The following is a 23337-nucleotide window of genomic DNA, read 5'->3' as shown; positions in this document are numbered from 1 at the left end:
CTTGATCAGAGAGTATCTGGCCGTAACCGTGCGATCGATGTCGTGCATCTCACACCTTCTGTTTTTAGCAGAGAGCTCGCCGACCGCCGCAGCCAGGTATCCGCAACCATCGCCTGAAACGATCCAACAAACGTGCTGAATGGAGAGAAACCGGCAGAGTAACCGTCTGTCTCCATGGCAACAGAGATCGGCGGAGTCGGATGCAGCAGCCTCTCTATCCAACGAGACCATCAACGGATTTAATCATTTACTTGTTTATCTCCTGTGAAAGTAGCTCTTGCTAATTAAGCCCAGACTCATTATTTTGCATCAGCTATTTTGAAACCGCAAAAGGGGAGGAAAAAAGTTTTCTTAACTAGCTCGGCTTTTTTTTAGGTGAGGGTGGAATTAATCAGCAGAAAGATTAAAGCGCGGTGTCATTGATGTCTCTCGTCGTGTTTACCTCAAACGAGGGCAACACGAGCGAGTCGCACCCAGAACGCTTTATGAATTATCGGGCTAATTTTCTGAGCGTGAGTCTCAGCGTGATGTGACATTATAATCCAAATAAGAAAAAATAAAACGCAACCGCTGGCAGGCTGCGCCAACAATTTCTTCCAACTGAGCACCACAGAAGCAACATTTGGCAATTTTTTTAATTAATTTGCAGACAAACATATTTGTTTTGCTCTCGTGCACCGTGTCTCTCCGCAGATCTAGCGTGAGCCATTGGCTTTGAAACTCATAACGGGTTATCCTTTCATTTTGTGAGAACATTACATGTGTTCATCCACCAGCTTAATATTCAATCTCAAGTCAATCTTTGCTCCGATGGGAGGAAGCCATGAAAACACTGATGTAATGCACAAAGACTCAGAGTCCTGTGTGCGTGTTAGTTTTTTTTGTTTTGTTTTTTTTTTGGTAGAATGCCTCATCCCTGTGCTGTTGCATATGTTTGAGGAGCAGGCCCATTTCTCCTCTATGCTGATATATTAATAAAGGCAGGATATTTCTTGAGGCAGGCTGCTAACATTAGAGAGAGTACAACTGCACAGCACAACAGGGGTAGACCAACAGATGCTGGTGGGAAATGAGCGCCGAGCTGAACAACACAATGCGTGGAAAATGTAGACGCAATGAGAGCAGTGGCGAGATGTGAAATGTATCTGTCACCTGAAATGAGCAGTAGGACTTCAAAATTGCTCTTTTCGCAGCAATGTACCTTTAGTTTGATTTGTTTAAAGAATTCAAAATCTCTAGATGGTTCGCATTGGGCCAGAACACAACTTGTGTGTAATTTTGTAATAACTGCAAAGGAAAACTCTTTTACCATTCAACTCGCAGCCCAAACCCAAACTAAAGGCGTTTTTATGATGGATGACTAGCTTTTTCATTATTCAGTAGATAAAAGATAATAAATAATGAGTGCATTCAGCGATACGGTAGATAAACAGATTGCTTATTTTTTAATAGCTTTGGTTTGCATGTAAAGAACTTCTCATGTTTAATAACAAAACACATTTTCTATTACAAATGGGATGCTTAAGCAATATCACACTTGCAAATCGGTGCAATCTATGTGAAATGAAAGTCATTTGCTCACATCCTACAAAGAAATCTTAAAAAGGTCTGAATTTTTAACATGAAAAATGTGTTACTAAATGAGACGTTTCACTCATTTAAATATTGCTGGCCATGTTAACCCAGACTCAATTGAGATGCCTTCAGAAGTTCTTTAGCCAGCATTAGCACTGAGGTTCTTTTGTGGTATTTGTAGTTTAAGTATACAAAGAAGCAGAAGTTCTTTTTGAGCTTGAAGTATGAATACCACAAGTGTAAAGAAGACTGATACTAATACTAGCTAAAGAGTTACTGAAAGCACCTGAATTGATTTCATTTGAATTTTAACTTAAAAAAAAAAAATTGCTAAATAGACATAAATAGACATAAAAACTGTAAAACATAAAATGACAAACACGTCACTAGGTACTAAATTAAAATGATAAAAATAACTACAAATTCTAATGAAGATGAGAATATGTCTAAATAATGAGGGTTGATGGCTCCATTAACAACCTTGTTAATCACAGCATACAGTCAAACTGTTTTACATCAAGAACCTGACTGTTACACTCCAAGATTAAAGATTCTCTCTGGTACACATCAATTAAACATGTTGAAATACAATAATTGAAGATTTCTTTCAATCTGATGTGAGTGTGCACCATTCAGATGCCTCTTTACAAAACATTTTCTTGATGTGTAAAATGTGTTAAATGAACACAAAAGTACAAAACTGCAGGTTTAATTAGGCAGTTAAGTGAAACTATACATCATTAACATTCAGCACCGAGGCTTAATATTACAAAGGACATTTCATACAGCAGATGAAAGGTGAATACGTGCACAATAGACTAACTTTGAATTCTCCCAAAGTGAGACAGTGCTTTGTGATGTGAATTTGACAATGAGGTTGATTACATGCAAAAGGAACTTATGATTAACTACATTGCAGTGGTGGATCAGTAAAACATATGTGACTACTTCAATATACTTGATCATAAATCCAGTGCCACTGTTTACAAAAGTGCACTTTTTTATTTGCTGTCATTGTTAAAGGCAACTGACACCCATACACTGTAATAGCAAATGATATAAGGCACTTGTCAAATGCATTTTGCTCTGCGTCTGAACGCAATGTATTAAAGGTGTCCATAAAATGCAGTGAAATTACTTCATATCACGGAGTTGATTAAAAATTATTCCGGTGAGACTACTAAGAAAGTATGTGATAGATAAAATATTAAAATATTCAAATGTATTTCATGGTAAATAGAACCCATTAAATTGGATTTTCACAATGAAATTCCCAGTGAATAGACTGTTTTCAATAAACCAGGATTAGTGACATGTGACATAAAGCTTAGGCTGTCAATATCATAATGAGATACATATGATTTAAAAATGGTTTACAGTAAGCCTTTCCTCTGGCAACACAGAATTAACAAACAACAGATGCAACTAATTTGTTAAATCTGTGTTTTTCTCCATTCCAAAGTGATTTTTCTACTTCGTGCCAGACCTTCCGCCAACTACACCCATACAGTGATGGATGCTTCGATGATCTCCTAATGCATCGCTTCAGCTCACAAATACGACAGTCCATAAAACATGAATTCAATTATTAAACAAACATGACTTTTACTGCACATGTAGTTTTGCATAAGCACATTTATTTATTTATCTGCACCTGAGGAGTCGAGTTTTTCCTGTAAAGCTGTTTTTATCGTAAAAGCGCCATTTGAAATAAATGAAATATAAAAACGTAACTAGCAACCGCTCTCTTATTAACCACACACGTTTTCCATCTCTCGTGCACATATCCACATTATCAGATAAAAGATAAGTATTATGGGTTTTGGCTTTGTGATGCCTCTCCCCACTGATGTTGGTGTGCTTTTTGAACTCGTGTACAGCAGAATTGATAAGAGCAATGAGATTATGCTTATGAGCTTAATTAGAAAGATGGTATCTAATTTCTCATGCAAATACCATTACAGGAAATCATGAGCTGAGGAGAGAAGGGGCTCTATGAGTGAGTGCAGAGAGGCTAAATAACATGTGAACCGAGCCTCAGTGGGTGTCTCGGAGAAATTAGAAGCAGAAACACACAATTATTTCTAAATTAATAGATATGATTATTTGCCAAGAATTGGGAGAATACCGGCCACCATGTGATTAATTTTAAATTGCAAAATAAACAAAAGATGGAGTACTTGCCAAAGCATCTTGAAATGGAAATAATCTTACAATTTATGTTGTGTTAAAATAAGGGTGGGTTAAAAATGATTTAGCTAATTAACACATTATGCATATTTTGCCTCACTGAAAAATACTGTTTATTCTTAGAAATTATAATTATAAAAATATATATTTTAATGGAATTTTAGAAATCAGTATTATTACATTATTTTGTATTTAATTGCGAATAAATTATTTATATAGCAGCACACAACAATAAAATGACTTGCTGTCTGAACACACTCAGCACAGTTTTATAACTTGCATCTAAAACATGGCATGAAACTCAAAGCCTGGTCTTGCCAGGTGCTGTTCTGTTGCAGCTCTACAGATAAAGTCATCTAAATATGGTTTTACAGGAACCTTTAAAGCAACCAGAGGCATCACCTCTGGCTAAACCACACTGACTTCACATCTTTTAAACAGCCTTATGAAAGTTTCATATGAAACAAATAATCATCACAATTACATTCACTTGATCTTGGGCTCTATGCACATGCTCGTACCCTGAGGATTCCTCAAACAAAACTAACCCTAGTTTTCTTGTTCATTTTTCTAGCCAATTTATCCACTTCAGTGGAAGAGAGAGCAGATCTTCGCAAGCAGGACAAGAAAAGAGGATACAGCGTGTTGAGGGAGCTCTGCATGATCTCTGGCAAATAAACACACTTCTGTAAGCTATTTTTGGTGCGTGTGAAAAGGAAAAGAGCATCGAACAGAAGGAAGAAACGGAGAACAAGCGTATCAGACGCAGGCAGGCACAAGAGAAATGAAGAGACCAAGATATACAACCTTCAACAATACGATGCCCTTCGTTGTTGTACTGCACAATCAATTCAAATCAGACATGTTCATTATGCATGAATTCACATTGTTAAGATGTCATTATAGATAAACATTTGTAAATGCGGGGCTCTAAATATAGTGTTGATAAAACTAACCTCATTGTTTTAGTTTATTTTTCCGTAAATTTCATCTTTTTTCTTCAGATTGATCCGGCGTTCAGTAAATCTCATTAACGAGGAGAGCTATTCAAATTAGCCTAATTAAGTTTCAGATATCTCCTGCATATAATTCTCTCCTGTTGTGCATTTTTGTATTCTTCTATTCAAATGCTGCAAAACAAGCAAGCAAGCAAGAGACGGTGAGAAAGAAAACGGCAATAACACAAGGAAAAGGCTGGGGAAAAGAGAGACAAAAGGTTCAGGCAAAAGAAAATGAGAAAAAAAGAGATTGTAAGAAACAATGAAGGGAACAGGAGATAAGAATACTTAACTGTGAGTCAGCCATTTGGAAGATTTCCCATTGTGGGGTCACAGGGTCACCACAGCTTAAACTAGATCTGTTGACCTCTTGGTCTCCTGACCGTGAAAGTGTTTGCTTAGGTACCCTGGCCTGGAGGTCAATGTTTTATTTGGACGTGCTCCATCCTCGCCTTGGAAAAATTGTTTCTATTGTTGGAGATAATCCATCATTCCCTATTCACTGAGGGGAATAAACAGTTATAGATTTACAGGTTAGAGCAGTGCTGTAAGGGTCATTCCTGTTATGCAGTACGTTTTCATGTCTTCAACCTATTTTCTGCAATATATTAAAATTATTTTTTAACCTCAGTGCTATATATATAAATTCAAATTTAAAATGTCCTTATTGTCATGACTATAAAAATATTACACATACACACACATATATATATGTTATTAATGATACAAATCTGATTGGCTTAGAGAAGTGTGATATTCAAGTGATACTGGAAATCAGACCGTTAGCTAATTACAAAATGCAACCGCTTCCACAATAAGCTAATTACAAAATAGCTAATCTGTTTATAAACAGACATGGCAAATGATACTTTGTTCATAGATGTATCATTTGATATTAGCTATGAAATCTCATTCAATGAGGAAGAAGATGGAAAGAAACCATTACCAATGCAAACAGCAAGAAGTGCAGCCATTACATCTGCAGTTTTGGCGATTTAGAAAAAAAGGCCAAAGCTAATTAAAATAATAATAATATAAATCACACACGTTAAGCTATTAAATCAAATTCTGTGTTATAAAGACTCAATTATGAGAAATACATTTGCTAATATAAAAACTAATATTACAAATTGGAAATCCTATGATAATAGGTGCCATATAAAAAAAATTGAGTCTGAAGCTTACAAATATGGCTATATTGTAAAAAAAAAAAAAACTGCAATTGCTTTAACTTTTGTTACACTGAGAGTACCCTATGTTTGGAATCACGTGTAATTGTATTTAAATTTTGGGTAAACTAATCATTTAGTAAGTTCATTTTGCTCATATTGACTGTTCCTGCATATCAGGAATGACCCTTCAATCACACCCACTCATTTATGGCCATCCATACATGCAGAGTGAATACATATGGAGTGTATTAACAAGTCATCTAAAACAGTGTTGTGTAAGGTGGAGTACTGTTATCAGTGCTCGAGTGTGCGTTGTATGCAGTTACTTATTATAGGATGGAGAGCTAGTACTACATCACCATTAGTAACCTCTGATACCAAAAAGAAGATTCCACCCCCACTAATGCTTCACAGCCCAGCAATGCTAGCGAGCCAGATAAACATCCACGTGGCTATTTTTCCAACCAGCTCCATTCTCACAATGAAAAAATGTGAGCCGCGCAAGCTCTGATAAAGTCTTTACGAATGCAATAATTCAACATCTCCCACGGTTAAAAAACGCCAGAGTGATAATTTTGTTTCAACAGTGAAAAATTCCCAGGTGTAAGACGTTTGTTTACTGTTAGTTTTCCCTCTCAAACCTTTTCCAAATACGCCAAGAATCCAGTGTGTAGAGAGCAAGCTCTGTGCCTCTGTAGTCCGAGGTTTAATACAACAGTAATTTGTCATGAATGGCAGTTCGTGTGGCCCCAATAGGCTTTGGATCTTCTCTGCAGTCTAGACAGCACTCTAAGATGGCTGCCCGGCCCCGCGACGAGCGTACAAATTACTCTCAGCGTAGACTGCGATGCTGACCCTGCCGTGGCCTAAATCTCGTGCACTTGCTCTGGCGATGATCCAGTTGTCAGGTACTGCCATTTCCACTTCAATCAGAAGCCAGCTATGCTTTCCCTCGTTCACGCATGCATCCAGACACTTGCTTAATTGATTCTAATTAACGTCAACACAAACACAACAACAAAGCATCCTGGTCCAAACCCACAACTGTGCTGAGACAACACAGAGAGGTTTAAACAAATCAGACATTAGATCTGCTTCAATTAGCAGTCTACCAGAGCACAAGGGGGGAACGCTCACCACCAGTCTTACAAAGAAGTCGTTTTTTTGAAAACACTCTTTGGTGTAAAATTTGTCAAATCAACTAAAACACAAACGAATACACACACAGGCACACAGGATACTGTGGGTGTTGATCAAGAAAATATTACACAAGACATGATGAAAAGAATCTCATTAATCACAGAGATCAATATTTGCTGCAAAACCCCAAAGCGAAATAATTACATAATGAAGACTAAAACACTTTACCTGCATATAACACTTTTTTCTTTCGCATGGTACACCTGATAATGTTTTATTTTGACATTGTTGACTCACCCATATGTTGTTCCATTGTGTTTTCTTCTGTGAAACAAAAAGAAATTTTAATTAACATCCAGATTTGTGATCTGGCAGTACACTATAACAATTGCACAACAAATGAAGCAGTCAAGTAGATCTAACTTTCGTTAGATATTTAAATGTGATATATCATGAAAATCTGAATTTTTGCTTGTTTAGGTCCTACAGTGAGGTCCCTGGTGCATCTACCAACCCAGAAAATGTGAAAATTAACAAAGAATTAACAAAGGTCACACAATTTTTTGTGTTTTTGGTAAGCCTTCTTCTGAAAGCTTGTGAAAAATCAAGCTGCTCAAATTTTGATCTCACCGTTTAAGTAAAATGGGGATCTTAATATCATATTACCATCTACTGAGAATTCACAAATGATATCTGTGTTTAAGTTCTACCCCAGTAGAAAAAGCTCAAGCAAAGCATGCTAACTATTCTGTCTTTGGCTGCACAGATGAGTACAGAACACTATTTAGAGTCCCAGCCTCAGAGGAGCAAGAGAACAGTGCATTTATTGATTTATTTACTGTATATTAAGCTGCTGCCACAAAGATCTAAAATAAACATGCAATTTCTTGCCCAGCTGTTTTTGTAACTTATGTGTCTTTATCATACACTTTTTGACAGTTTAAGCGAAATAATGCCATGTGACAGCCGCTTTCTGTGCGTGTGCTTCAGATGTGAGTACTTATTAAATTGTATATCAGAATTTTAAACTAGTACGCTTTAAAACACATGATTTCTGTGCAACAGACATGATAATCAAAATTAAATCGTTTTTAACGGAGTATCTGAGGAATGAGCCGTAAAGGCAAAGCCCTTTTCTTGAAAAGAGGAAGGGGAGCTCATTTGCATTTAAAGCAGCATGCACAAAAACAGTGGGTCTCATTCACTAATAACTGTAAACATTTTGCTTATTTATACACACATCTGAACTTCTCACAAAAACGTTCTGCCTAATTCACAACACGTGCGTACGCACGGCCGCTTGTTCTTAAACCCGTTCTTAGTGTTAGTGAATTTGGAGTCTTCTAAACGAGCGCCAACCTGCACAAGGTTAGTAATTTGCATAATACACACCCAAACCATCTCCATATAAGGGCTTTCTGCAAAGCGGCCCTCATCCAGAGGAAGACAATTATGGCACTGAAAAAAAAGACAAAGAACTTTAATGAACGTGAGGTTTTGCTAAATCAATAAGGACTTCTCTGGGCAACCTAAAGGGACTGAACAGCCATTCCTTACTCTCAGAAAACATATCTGTGCACTCTCTAAAGACACGCTCTCTGCACACGTCGCAATGTCTTCAAGCAGTAAGTGTGCCTCCAAAGGTGAGACACACACACACACACACACACAAACATACACACATACATACATACATATACATATGTGCGTATGTGTTTGTGTGTGTATGTATGTATGTTTCTAATATTGGACCTCTAATTATACTTTATTATCAATTTGTAATATATAATTAACATATCTAAATTATATGTAGGGTTCTTTATACATGCTTATAAGGCCCAATATATTGATCAATGTTGAAAACAACTGTGATTAACTGTGCTTAATATTTTTGAAGAAACTATTTTGCGTTTAGCATTCTTTTAATAATAGAACGTTTAAAGCTTTTAAATCATTTTTGTAACAATGTAATCCTCTTTACTGTCACTAAATAACTGAATGTGTTCTCACTGAATTAGTTTGGTACAAAAATAAAATATTAATAGTAATCTTACGGACCCCAAGCTTCATTCTTTTCCATTCCATTCTGTTCTGTTCTGCTATGTGCAACATTTTAACCGCCTGAAAGCAGCTGGAGTACAGATTACATACAGATCAGTGGGCATAATTTATTAGTTTTGTTAAAATTAATTGCACTTAATTATCATGTTAAATTGACGGCCCTAACAAACAGCAGAACAAAGGTGCAGCCCAGAATCAGACAAATAGACAACAATATTAATCTAGTCAAGAGACATACATGTCTTATTATTTTGTGGGCCTCAGGGGAAGAGTGGAAATCAGCCCTATTTCAGCAATGGATGCATGCAGATGAAAAAGTGCGAAAAGCACTAAGCATCATCGGCATTGCATTAAAATACATGCAATCCACAGAATAAATATAACACAGGATCAAAGCTTTCTCAGCTCACATACGCACACGCTCCCTCTCTGGCCATTAATTGAGAGCTGGACTGTGAGAGATGGAGGAACAGAATGCTGTTTGAGTGACAGCAGTAAAAGGCCGCTGCTGTGAGATGCTCCCTTGGCCTGTCCGCTCTGATGAGACTTGTTTGCCTTTTCAGCAGTCTGGGGTGAAGCGTGTATCTGCTGAGAGCATCCCATGAGAGGTCATTGCAAGGGTTATGTTTGCATTGTCACACATTAACAGCCATACACACAGTCGCAAACACAAATAGTGTGTTTGTCACTCAGTGTCAGTGTCAGTGCAGTTAAAAAGAGGCTGGCGGAAGGACACAGGGTCATCCATAGGAGCCAGACGGCAGAAGCCCATCAAAAGGTAACACCACAAATCAAAAAGCGGTTTGAGAAAACACTCTGTGTGAATGACAGAAGAAGAGCAAGAGCTTGTCACATCTTAGTGCCTTTGTTCAAGAACTGTGTTTCATCTCCACTGATTCTTCTCAGCTTTTGCTGTTTCAATCTGGGAGCTTCTGTATTCGCCCAGTGAGCACTGTCAGTGCTGGTCTGTGACAAACAAGTAAAAGCAGTGGTGCAGACTTGACTGAGTAGGCCTGGGAATTGAGAACTGCTCCATTTAAAAAAAAAAAAAAAAAAACACCTGAATCAAATTCGTTTCGCGACAGTTTCTGGACGTCGGTAAAAAACAAACAGTTTTCGCGGTTGTTATTAGGACATAATAGGTCAAAGAATATAACTCACAAACGCAACATAAAGCAAGCGTTAGCCTATGACTGTGAATGAATCAAACTCACCTGCATGTCTAAAAGGAGCGATACATCGACCGTCTGGAAGTCGTTATTAAATTAAATTCATATTCGGAAAAATACGGATGCATTTCCCGCACAACAGCTGAGTGGGCAGTGTCATCCGATTCGCAGGTGAATGACTCTTCTGATTCTTTTCAGTGAAACGAGTCACAGACGAACTCATTCACTCACTCATACGTCAAGGTCGCTGAAAATAAAACGCCTTTTCAAACACACTGAACTCCAAATCATCTAACGCAAAACAAAGCATGGACGTTTTATGTTTATTAAGGTTTCTGAAACTTAAACGTAATAAATAAAATAAATAAATGAGGTTAAAATACACATTAGTTAAATTTTCATAATACTGTCACTAAAACATATAACCAGAAATGGCTTTTTACCACATAAATTACCACATAAAAGATGAAACAGAAATACTGTACAAAACAATTCTACTACTATGTAGTTGAAAATATATTTTTGCAGACATATTATTTATTTTAAATGTATAAAACATACATATAAAATATAATAATGTTTTGGGTTATTTTTTACTAAATGTAATTATGTATCTGTCATTATATCTCAGTGCTTGTGTTTTAGGTAAACACAAGCAAAATCCATAGAGAAATAAATGAGCATATGTGTACAACCTCGACTACTGAGACAAAGTGGTGTTGAAAAGCTGTCTTCTCTACCTCCATCTCATGGGTTGCAATCAAAATCGGGCAAATCAATAAATAATAAAATATAACTCACATTCATAAACGTGAAGGGCACTATCACAACCTTCCCAGCAGTCACATAAAAATATTTATCAGTGTCAGAGTTTCTCCCTTTGACTATTTGTCTGGTCCTTTGTCTGTCTGCTCTGGTAAGGAGATGACAGGATCTCATGTTAAATTTATGTTGACAGACTTTTTTTTGCAACCGTCAATCGACTGAAATTTTTAATTGAGTTAATGACATCATATTTTGATTAGTTAATCGAATTAATTGCATAAATCAATGATCGCGGAGAAAATCACCCAAATTAAGGCAAATATGCGATGAGGTATATAAACATATATGCAATGCTTTAAAATATTCTTTATTGTTTCATTTTTAAATATTACAAGAAAAAAACGTTTGTCGATCTATCTAATATGTACTTTTTTTTCACATTTTCAAAAGTAATTGACACAAAATGTATGTTAAATTGTTAGCTTTTCACCTTTTGCCCAAATATAGCTTGACAAGCCGCAAATAAAACTGCCTATCCATATGCTGGTTTCACCAAGGCACAGCTGGCGCTGATGACAGACTCTGACAGAGGCTTCCTCAAGAGAATGACCTGCAGGAGGCAAAAGGGGACGCGTCCTCTGAGGTGGCGAGGAGAAAAGCAGCAGGGTGTTTCTGCGACACCAAAAAACTGATTCACACACTGTGAAATGAAGCTTTGGTTTCAGACACTTACTGCTTCCATCGTATTATGTAGAAATGAGGTATGTGTGACCTTTGCAGTGTAAATGAGATCTGAATACGGAATTAGAGGCATCAAGCCAAGCACAGTAGGACTGCTGCGTATGTGTATATGATTACCTCCTGTGTCTTGTCTCTTTCTGCTTCATCCTCAGGTCAAATTGACATGCCATGTCAGGCTGTCTGTGTCACTATTGTCTCTCATTTTCCTCCACTTTCATTTCCTGAGCCGTGTGAGCTGTTCTCATTACCACTCACAGGAAGAGTCTACAGGATGGTTTTCGGGCCGGTTGGACCAATTCTGGCTGCAGTAATTATGTTTTGAGAGGGAGGCAAGGGCACAGATTGATGATGGGTTGCACCGCCCCGCTGTGGTTGAACTGAAAAACAGTGGCCTCTAGTGGAAATTACAGTGAGCCACAATCCCACAGTTCCTAGCAATGGCAGACAGCTGTCAATGCAGATCTCAGTCTCCTCTGCTCCATCCTTCACTTTATTTTTTTTTACGCCCAAGCCTGCATTTAAAATACTCGGTGACAGTAAAGATCAAACAAGTTCAGCGTATGTCTCTGTGGCACATTAAATAAACACCAAGTATCAATCTGGATGCACAGCGATCAGATGGAGTAAATAATCATTATTTAATGGGCTCGCATGGAAACAAGCTCCTCCCAGTCCTCTACTGTCTATAAGGGCCAATTTGGCTTGACAGGTCATCAGATGAAGATGAAAAGTGCTCGTGTTTTATTAAGCAGCTCTGACATAAACATCTAACACACATCTTTGATAATGTTGTGTACTGCAGTAGTGATTTTAAAAGCCACTGCTTTCCGCATAATGGAAGCGAGGCCCTCTCAGGTCGCAAGTCTGCGGGGATGAGCGGAAAGCCGCGGTGAGTTTGAAAGGAAAGTAAACATGCGGAGTGCTGGCTGTGCAGTGCGAAAGGCTAAATGACATAATTAGTCTCGATCTTTCGCCCAAATTCGCCCACCATGAATTAGCTGCGTTAGTGTAAACACTGAGCTTTGGACAGCCACGACAGGGTTTTGTTTTTGATTAATTGTATTTGATAACGAGTCTCACTGTTAGACATGATTATTACATCAATGGCGTAATTAGCATTTGTGTTGGAGTTCTCCCATGAACGCAGGAACCTCTTTGACAGGTTTCAGCGGATGTGAAAATATTACCGCTGTAGTGTTTTTGAATGTCAAATTTCCCTAAAACGTTTCAGTTTGACAATTACCAAATGCATTAATTTGTTCATTTTCTTTCTTTCTCTCTTCTGCTCATTCTTTATTCTGTTTCCCTCGCTCTTGTTCCCTGTTCCCTTTGGCTAATAGTGACCAGGATGAATAAGTGACACTGGAATAATAGTCAGGAGAGAGAAGAGTAATTACGAGGTCAGGGGGGTTTTATGCAGAACATGAAAAGCCCCTTGTAGAAACCAGAGTCCAAAGGGCGCCAAGGGACAAGAGGTGAAGAGAGACGTGAAGATGAAAACACTGACGTCAGAAAGTCAATTACATTATACAGAACCAATGATGGGGAAGCTGCTTTGACGATGTAGCGTATCGAGTTACAAAAAAATATTTTCATCTAAAAAATTCTTACACCAAGAGTTATTTTGTAGAACAAAAAACAAAAAAAAACTGAATTTATTATTGTAACAGATTTCTGACACCAAATGTACCTGCAATTATAGAATCACCCATATATCAATAAAATTTTTATTTATTTATTTATTTATTTTTTGCAAATGATCATATATTTTTGTAACAAATCCGCTTGGCTCTCAAGAGTCACAATAGGTTTTTTTTAATGCAGCTTGCAGAATGCTTAGCAGTGTTTTGTAGTGAAAATGCCATTCTGAATTATATCTGTATAATAGAATGCAAAAGAAGAAAGTTTAACTCATTTTCCTCAATCACAAAATAAAAAATGTGTTATTTTTCTGGTTACTTTAAAAAAGTAATATGATTATGTAACTACAACACTGTGTGTTTTTGACTTTCTATGTTTGTATTTATATTTTGTTTAAATGTATCTTTCCAAGTTTACTATTTCATTCTTTATATTCCGAAATTTCACATTTACTTCAGCGTGTTACTTGCCAATAAGGAATTTATTTGTATAATTTCTGTCAATTTCATCACTTTTATTCAGTCTATTTCACAAAGATCCACTCATTGGTAGACCTCTGGTCTCACACACTGAGGGGGCAATATCTTTTTAAATACATAACAATCAAACTTACATAACGACATTACATCAGACACAATCAGAGCAGTATTTATCCGGCACAAAAATAATAAGGTTGTCAATTAGGCCGACATCATTAAACAGCATGTGACCAAATAATGTATATTAAATGTGACCAATAAAACTAGAAAATGAGACCCTGTAAATTAGACTTCAAACCAATAATTATACGGCGAACCAAAGCCCTTTTAAGGCCATTATTGTCTTCTCAAGGACTACCAGGGTTAAAAGAGGGGGGTGTGGGTGGGTTAACACCATCTGCTAGTGCAGAGCTATGGCAATATGAGTCGCAGATGTAAGATTAAACCATGAAAAGGTGGGGAGAAAGGGACAGGTCAGATAACATGCCCACACACACATACACATACATAAACCAACTTATCCCAAATGTTCATGCTGCATCTATAATTGCATATAAATTCTCTCGTAATAGTATGCATGTTTCATAATTTGACCTCACTGAGTAATTGCTTGCATATTGTGGATATCAATCTGCCATTTAATATAATTGTTGTGACATGCAGGTGTAGCTTAGAGAAAACTATTTCTATGCAATTTAATTAATCAAATAACATGTTTGTGGATTATTTTAATCTGCAAAAGAACTTAACAAAACATTTCGAGCTGTCACACACACAGGTAGCAGTGTCAGACACACCTGGTCTGTAGGGTCACTGCAGGAGACAGATAGAGGGGGGGGAGAGGGTGAAATTAAACCCCATAAAGGATCTAAACGCAAGAACAAAACACCATTGCAGCATACGAGAAGTGTAGAGAAAGAGACCATACTTGGCTGAAGATTAAAGGAAGGGATGCAGTTGTGAGCAACACTTGTTGAGCAGAGAGAGAGGTATATAAAATAGAGGGTTGAAGGAAGTGGAGAGCTCACACCCTCCAAAGGAGCTTCAGGTCAGTTTTGCATTACTCTGAACACACCTTGGGCCTTCCTCAGCCGGTGAAGATTGATCCTAAGAGACAGACAGACACTTGGACTAGCAGTCTGAGGTGACTACAGACAAAGGTCAAAGAAGTCGAGAGAGACATATACCTGGCAGGCTGTCAGGATGATGCAGCAGATTCTTCAGGATATGTATATAGAGCCTGACCTGTTGGCTGAACTCAATGAAGAGCAGAAACAGATCCTCTTCTACAAGATTCGGGAGGAGCAGGTGCGACGCTGGAATGAGAGGGAGAATAGAGATCCGAGCCATGCTGTGAAAAAGAAGAGTGAGTCCAGGGTTCATTATGTACTTTTATTTGATAACGTCTACAAATGAAACACGAGTGTTTTTAATAAACAGTGATTACATTTAAGCTACTCTTAAAAATGTCTTTGTGTTAGATAACTAATAGCCAAACCAAGTGGCATTTATTAAAGAAATCTATTTGGTTTTAGATAGCATTTATTTGGTCATTTGTTATCATTAGTAATGAAAAACTATGTTATAAAGTCTGTATAAGTTATTAGGCAAGGCATGATTACATACACATTATGTCCTATGTTGTTTGGTATTCATATACATTTCCATTTAAAAGTTTGTGTCCACCAGGGCTGCATTTATTTGGTCAAACACACAGTTTAAATATTATTACTATTAAACATAACTCTTTCTATTTTATTTTTGTATAATTATAATTAATTATTGTGATAACAAAGCTGAATTTTCAAGAGCCATTATTCAAATCTTTTAATCTTTTAATATGCTGATTTGGTGCTGAAGAATTATTTCTTATTATTAGAGATTCTAAAAACATTTGTGAGGTTTAATATTTTTCTGGAGACTTTAGTATTCTTTGATGAACAGAAAGTTCAAAAGAACAGCATTTATCTGAAACAGAAATATTTTGCTACTGTCACTTCAGACCGGTTTAATGTGTCCTTGCTGAATAAAAGTATTCATTTCTTTCGATCATCATAAGAAGTATTTCAAATTAGTATTTTAAAAGTTCAAATTATCTTGCCCTTTAAAGTAGTTATTAAGTCATTATCATTTTTTTCTAAGTGAAATAGAAAACTATTTCTACTTAGATTGTCTTGTGAGGTTAAAGTGTGTCATTTTGTTCCATTTTGTTCCATTAGCACCACCAACTGAAAATGCAGAAATAATGATTTGAAAAATAATGGTTTGAAAACTTCTCCATCCTCCCTTGTTTTGACAAACAGATCCCACCTCGAACTCCGCAGAACCAATGTTGCAATGTAGGTCTGGTTCAGAACCACAGTTTTAACACTTTCTCAGTAAGTCAACCTACAAATGCTGTATAGTTGTCTCTACATACTGAAGAGGTGTAGGAAAAAGTATAACTACAAAATGACACGTTTCAGCTTTAAGGCAGTAGTGCAAATGAGCAGGATTAGGTTTACATCATATTGCAAAAGCAATCTCACTGCATCAAAGGGCGTCACTGATTGTGTCTGTGAGCTGACAGTTAATGTCCCCTTGTTTTCAAAAGTTCTTACATTATCTTGTTCAGTTGTCATGTTCCCGCAGCGTACAAAGGATCCCAGTAGGATAATCTCTTCTAGCTTTGTTGCACCGTCTCTGTTATTTTGTCTTTATCTTATCTGAATACGGTCTGATGGGTCTGGAAAGTGGAGGAAATATGTTTTTTTTTTTCATATTTGCAGTTTGCTGTCTCTTTCCAGGCAACCGCAGAGGCATTCAGTGGCTTCTGGGCTCGGATGGAGAGGTGTGGGTATGGGTAATGGGGGAGGCCCCGGGGGACAAGCCCTTTGAAGACATTGTGGAGGAACTGATGGAGGAGAGAGCCAGGAAGCAGGCCCAGCGAGAGGCACAGGAACTCCGGTGAGAGAACCATGGGACAGGGTCAAGGGATGGGAGCAGTGGGACATTAGAGGTGGGTGAAGATTGACAGATGTGATGCAGCTAAAAAATGAGAGAAAGAGAGAGAGCGGGAGGGGTGGGTTGGTGCAGGGTAATAATGATAGAAGTATAGAGGGATGGAAAGTGCATCACTCAACCCCTGCTGAATTTCCCGAGGCGTGTGAAGGAGGCAGAGATTGAAAAGAAGTTTCGAGATGCCATGGCGAAGGAAAAGGCTCGCTTCGTGGCAGAAAAATGGAAGGAGGAGACGGATGACAGAAAGGCAGCCAAGCAGGAAGAAGAGGAAGATCGCATTAGAGAGGAACTGAAGGTGGGTTTGGCTGGAATATTTTCCTTTGAGTATACGACAAAAACACAGAATATTTTATGCATCTTTTGAAAGGGTGACACAGTTCTAAACAAAACATCAAATGCTGCGTCATGCCTCGTGTTCCCTCAGATATTAAAGCCAAGTGGATTTTAAAACAACACTTGTCCTTATTAAAAAGTTTTACAAATAAGGACAATGCATAGTGCTTTTGAAAACATGATTTTCTACTTTACTTTTTTTAACGTTTTTTTTGTTTTAACTTTACTTGAGGTTGAACACCCGTCATGCATTATAAGACCTGTCTAACTAGCTAGTGCAGAAAAACTAAAACTACAACAAAAACTGAGATTATATACACTACGACTAGTTTACCTTATGTACCAAAATAGCTAAAACTTAAACCTAAGCTATACATTAAAATGTAAAAGGATGAGAAAAGCAGCACATAATTATTAAAACTTTAAAGCTCAGATATTAAAAAAAAAACAAAAATGACTGGTAGGTCTCACAAACATATCTTACACATACATTATTAAACACTCATTTACTTTTTTCATGGGTGACTGATACTTATTGTAACTACCTTTAAAGCACCCTTTAAAATAGATGTATAACCCCTTGAAAAAATAGCATGACAGTCGTGATCTCTGGCTCAGTTGTGACAAGATATCCTAAAGTTAAGGGTCCTTGCATTCATTCCTCAACCAGGCCTTTAATCATAGTCTCATAATAGAGATTGAGGTTAATTAGGTTTAATTACTATGTGTTCCATGTTCAGAGGATGAATTATTTAAAAGTTGGCAACCTCTCAGAATGTAGATAGTGATCTCTGAGACACAAGGCCAACATTTGTACGCCTGATCCATAATAGAGTTGAAAGCACTGATGTTTGGGTTAATGACATTGTCCACCAAATTAATCATTTATATTCAAAGCTTAATGACACCGAAAATGAGAAAATGAAAGCAAGGCGGTGCGAAACTTCTGTGCCTTTGTGTTAGCTAGAGCTGATTCTTTCTCATTTTTCACAGAAATGTGAGGAGGAAGAGAGACAGAAGGGCGAGGAAGAAATCCGCCAAACGGAGGAAAGGAGAGCAAAGGAGTTGTACATCTCTCTGAAGCAGGAGGAAAAGAGGAGCGAGAGAGATGACAAAGAATGGCGGGAACAATGTGCGAGAACAAACGGAATGGCAAAGAAAATGGGTAGTTTGGCTGCTCTAATACAAAGTAGCTTATTTCTATTCAAATTCCTCTCCGCTTCCCACAGTGCGACGCTCCAAGGCGGCAGATGAGGAGATGAAGTGCAAGGCACGGCGGGCTAGAGATGAATACAAGCGGCAGTCTCTGCGGGCTATCGAGAAGGGCCTGGTGGCTGGACTCAGCGGCCTGTTCCATAAGACACACCTGAACGGATCAGGTCACAACCGAAGGCACGCCCCAGCCATTGAACACCCGACCCCACCGGCTGAGGCTAGCCATTCACCTGCAGCTAGTTCCGGTCAACTTACCTCAGGCCATTACAGACGCAGACAATACCGACATTACAGCAGTCCAGTCACACAGTCGCTCAAGGAATGGTAAAATCAATAATCAAATCTATAATAAATATCTAGACCATATCCCATTTATTTTTTGCGAGTGTGATATTGTTTTGATTGGAACAAGAAATTAACGTAGAGGAAATTACATTCCGAACAAAACATTCAGAAAGTGAAACATAATGAAAGATTTGCATGCTATCACGCTTGCTAACATCACAGTAATATCTTCCACTGCTTTTCAGCCCAGTCTGGATTCGTCCCCCAAGACCTAACTCTCGTGAATCCATCATCCGGTGGTTTAAAGAGGAGCAGAGACCGAGACGAGCGGGATATGAGAGAAGTAGCAACGGCATAGCACCCTGGTTCCACGGTAAAGACGGCTAGAAGGTTCCTTTCACAGCTCACTTCAGGGCTTTATTACAAGCATTATGCTTTGACCCCTTTACACAACAAGCAGATAGCATCACGGTAGGGTGATTTCATGAGATTGCATTAAAATTAAAAGTAAACACAAACTATAAAAAGCAAAGGACAGGGGTTGACATTTAGCCACGTAAAATGATGACATGTGAACAATCACAATTTCATAAAAAAATAACAGCAAAAAGTATGCCAATTTTTTTTAAATTGATAAAAAATGACAAAAACACATTTCTTAACTTTCAGTTCATCAAATAATATATATATATGTATGTGTATATATATATATATATATATATATATATATATGTGTGTGTGTGTGTGTAAAAGTTCACCACATTATTGTATTATTTGAACATTAGAGACTTCTTAAACATAAGTTTTATCTTACTGCCCACAAACTTTTGAATGGCAGTGGATAGACAGATGAAAGAGCCAAAAGAGGCAAAATCATGTATGAAAAATTACAAGCAGAAGTTGAAGGCAAGAAAAAGACCAAAAGATTGCAAAGACACATCATGAAAACTGTCCATTAACCATTGACTGCACTTCAAAAGGTCAGTGGCAAGCGGGGTCAGTAGAAGTTGGAGTTGAAATTGTTTGAACTTCAAGTAACACATTACAGCGCTTGACCGGTGCTAGGGTATCGCTGATGCACTCCGAAGAGTTCATTGCACTGGGGCAATGTTGACAGGAGTCACGTAAAAAAAAAAAAAAAAAAAAAAGTATTTTTTTAAAAATGGACTCAGAAGTCACAGTTGGGAACGGGCAGTAGTTTAGTGGTTGCAGTGAAGAAAAGACATTGATTAAATTGAGAAAAAAAGAATGAAAGAGACAGAGAGAGGAAAAGAGAGGCAGACAGAAAAACTCAATAAATGACTGCTTGTGCCAGGATAATTGGAGCCGCAGTGTGTGGCCTCTGATTGGACAATGATAAGATTAACGACCATCTGAGTGACGCCATTCGACCAGGAAACACGAGAGCGCTGCCAGCGTCACTTTAAGATCAGAGCACAACACCTGCACTTCCAGCCACACTCTCACTCAATCTCTCTCCATATCTGCCTCTTCCTGTCTGTCACTTTGCCTCATCTCGTCTCCGGCTCTCCATCTGTCTTTCTCACTGTCACTCGTCTCCTGCCACTGCAGGAATAATATCACGGCAGGAGTCAGAGGCTTTGCTAGCGAATGCGGCAGAAGGCTGTTTCTTGGTCAGAGTGAGTGAGCGGATCTGGGGCTACACACTGTCCTATCGCACCCCCTCTGGCTTTAAGCACTTCCTCATCGACGCATCGGGTGACTTTTACGGCTTCCTGGGTGTAGACCAGAACCGTCACGCCACTTTAGCTGACCTCATCGACTTCCATAAGGTAAGCTGGAACTATAGACAAATAGTACTGTCGTAGCGTGACTGAGAAACATGCTCATGAGGCGACTGCAGACCCCATGGGGCATGAGGAACATAGATGTGGCGAGCACACCTGTCCTTCCATCTGTGCGTTTGATGCAGAGGATTGATAGCGTTGCTCGGTCGTCCCAGGACTGATGTTGGTTTTGTTGGCCGATGATCTGCTTTTCCTGCAGGAGGAAGTGATCACGACGTCTGGAGGAGAACTACTCCAGGATCCCTGCAGGCCGAGAAGCTCCACTGCTGACTATGGAGGGCTTTTACTGTGATGGTTTCTATGGTTATGAATCTCAGTTTGGCTACTGTGTCTCTTGCCTTAACATCTTTTCAACAGCATGGCTCAGATTTATTTATAGTATGCCAAGCTTCTTCTGTCAAATGTAAATAAACACTTTTTATTTGCATTCACTTGATTATTCGGTTTACATGTGGGCGATAGAAAAGGCGAGATTTACATTTTACAGAACTAAATAGACCGATTTGGAATAGATGTCACAGTTACGTCATTTACAGCTGCACATTGTGGTGGCAGAAAAACACTGGTAACAAGTGGAGCGAAACGGGTGAAATCAATGCAAAAAAGGAAAAAAAATGTTTTTTTCTTGCCTTTGGATGCCAGAATTGTAATGCAAACAATTTTTATGAAATACTGTAATCTAAGACATCATTTGATGCTAAAAAAGCGGATGTTTAAACAGACCAACTATGGATGAAAAGTGCTATGATTATACTACTGTTAACTCAACAATAATGGGTTTGTCAACTCTTTTGAAATATAAATTAAAAAAAAAAATATATATATATATATATATATATATATATATATATATATATATATATATATATATATATATATATATATATTTCTTTACCTTCCATAAAGTCTAGTGGGAGAATACAGGCAACAGGATGTACTGTCACAACCTAGGTTTTCAATAATAAATTCTGTAACATTTTAAAATATACCAACACTACAAAACTTGCACTTTTGTTCCCGCTGGAAAATCAAGCTGGTAGTGGGGTAGCTCATGCTATCAGCCACATCAGAATGCCAGAATCAGGTGATAAAACATCACAATAATCCACAAGTAATCCATACGCCTCCAGTCCATCAATTAGCTTTGTGAAGTGAAAAGCTGTGTCCTTAATCCATCATTAAGGACAAAGGCTTCTGGCCAAAACAGTCCATTATCCATAATAATGCTTTCTCCAGTGAAAATGTCCATCCCGTTTTCCTCTCACACCAAAATGTCTCCGCATATTTCATTCCTGATTCAGATGAGATTACTTTTTCACAGGAGTAAGCAATATTATGGATAGAGGAATTGTATTTTAGAGGACAGCAACAAAAACGTCTTAACAATGAATGTATTCACTTACTACTTTTTAGATTATTTGGATAATTGTCATGCCTTTAACAGTTGTTTGGACTCTCATTTGACGGCACCCATTCACTTCAAAGAATCTGTGAGCAAGTGACGCAATGCTAAAAGTCTCCAAATCTGAGCCAAAACAAACTCATTCCACCTTTTGGACGGCCTGAGGAAAGCGTAAAAATTGAGTTTTACATGAACTACTACTTTAATGAGTTTTGTTCCAGTTCTTCTATCATGGAAAAATACAAGCTAACCGAATGGCAACATCGTTATGCAACTAAAAATGAAATGTCTGTGCATATCCAAGCATAGTGTGACCATCTCAACCCCGTAATGTGTCAAATGCTAGTCTTTCTGCCAATTTTACAGCCTACACAAGTGTCCGTCTATGATTCTGCATGTCCCATGTCCCTGAGCACCAACAGTAACCTCTCTCACTTCCTGCACACTCACACAGAGACGTGAGGGGAGATCGGGTTACTGTGAAGTGCACGACTGACCTTGCTAATCTGCACATTGTTCAAAAGGAAGGAGCTGTTTCAGCTATAGCAGCATCAACAAAGACCTGACAAACACAGTGTACACTGGAGTAGGTGCAGGGTAACAGACAGAGACACTGTGATGAAAGACTGTGGAAAAAACATGGGAAAGCCAATTTCAGTTTACCCACATGTTTCCAGTAAAACAGGTGTTTTTCCCATGGCCATAAGCGATTGATAAGACTGATGGAGAATGGAAAATTAGATACTTATTGATATACAGTTCCCAGCAGCTGATGACTAAAAAAAAGAGAAAAAAAAGTAACAAAGCCATTACCCCGGACACAAAGGGTTCCTGTCAAACCCCTGCCAATGTAACATGACACCGACATGCATTAAACTGACCCAATGATCTCTACCCAAACATGTCCAAGTAGATTTAAAAAGACACACCTAATCAAATTCATCATGTTAATATAAAAAATACAATAAAATCTTAGAAGCCTGTTGCTAAAAAATATGTAGGCGCACTGCAAAACTATATGTGAGGGTTGGAACAAACTACCTTCTGCCATAACTTGACTATCTGTTGCTACTACATCCACATTGTTTTGAGGAAAAAAGCATTGATTTGTTTTCTTCTGCCATGATTTGAAGATCCATTGATCCCAGTCTTGTAGGAGTAGCAAAAAAGGTGATAACTAGGTGACGGTGTCCTCAAATTGCTCATGTATCCTTACAACATGTTGTCAATGAAGCTAGACTTTGATTAGTTACACTGACAAGACATGGTGAGATGAAACGGGCGACCTTGGGAAAAACTGGTATATCTAGACTTAAAAGACAATCAATAAAAGAGACTAAGACTTAATTTAAGCTGTTTAAGT

At 38.0% G+C, this 23337-nt stretch overlaps 1 protein-coding gene across 1 annotated transcript; it reads left to right on the top strand.

Annotated features, from left to right (window-relative positions):
- The first annotated feature begins 14770 nt into the window (after positions 1 to 14770).
- On the top strand, positions 14771 to 21335 carry sh2d4bb (SH2 domain containing 4Bb). Its single transcript, XM_043254153.1, has 8 exons — positions 14771 to 15297; positions 16718 to 16877; positions 17073 to 17226; positions 18258 to 18396; positions 18494 to 18803; positions 19010 to 19137; positions 20337 to 20557; positions 20772 to 21335. Exons 1-8 carry the CDS (start codon positions 15135 to 15137, stop codon positions 20862 to 20864), a joined length of 1368 nt encoding a protein of 455 aa, XP_043110088.1. The 5' UTR covers positions 14771 to 15134; the 3' UTR covers positions 20865 to 21335.
- The last annotated feature ends 2002 nt before the right edge of the window (positions 21336 to 23337 follow it).

This window comes from Puntigrus tetrazona, chromosome 12 (assembly GCF_018831695.1).
Source record: "Puntigrus tetrazona isolate hp1 chromosome 12, ASM1883169v1, whole genome shotgun sequence".
Taxonomy (NCBI): Eukaryota; Metazoa; Chordata; class Actinopteri; order Cypriniformes; family Cyprinidae; genus Puntigrus; species Puntigrus tetrazona.
Note: the sequence above shows the minus strand (reverse complement) of the source record. Positions and strands in the feature narration are given on the sequence as shown.

What these genes read in the sequence shown, in the direction of transcription:
- sh2d4bb (XM_043254153.1), top strand. Translation starts at nt 15,135, where the DNA reads ATGATGCAGCAGATTCTTCAGGATATGTATATAGAGCCTGACCTGTTG. An exon ending in GCATTAGAGAGGAACTGAAG is followed by an intron (nt 17,227 to 18,257) that starts GTGGGTTTGGCT and finishes CATTTTTCACAG; the next exon opens with AAATGTGAGGAGGAAGAGAG. An exon ending in ACACAGTCGCTCAAGGAATG is followed by an intron (nt 18,804 to 19,009) that starts GTAAAATCAATA and finishes ACTGCTTTTCAG; the next exon opens with CCCAGTCTGGATTCGTCCCC.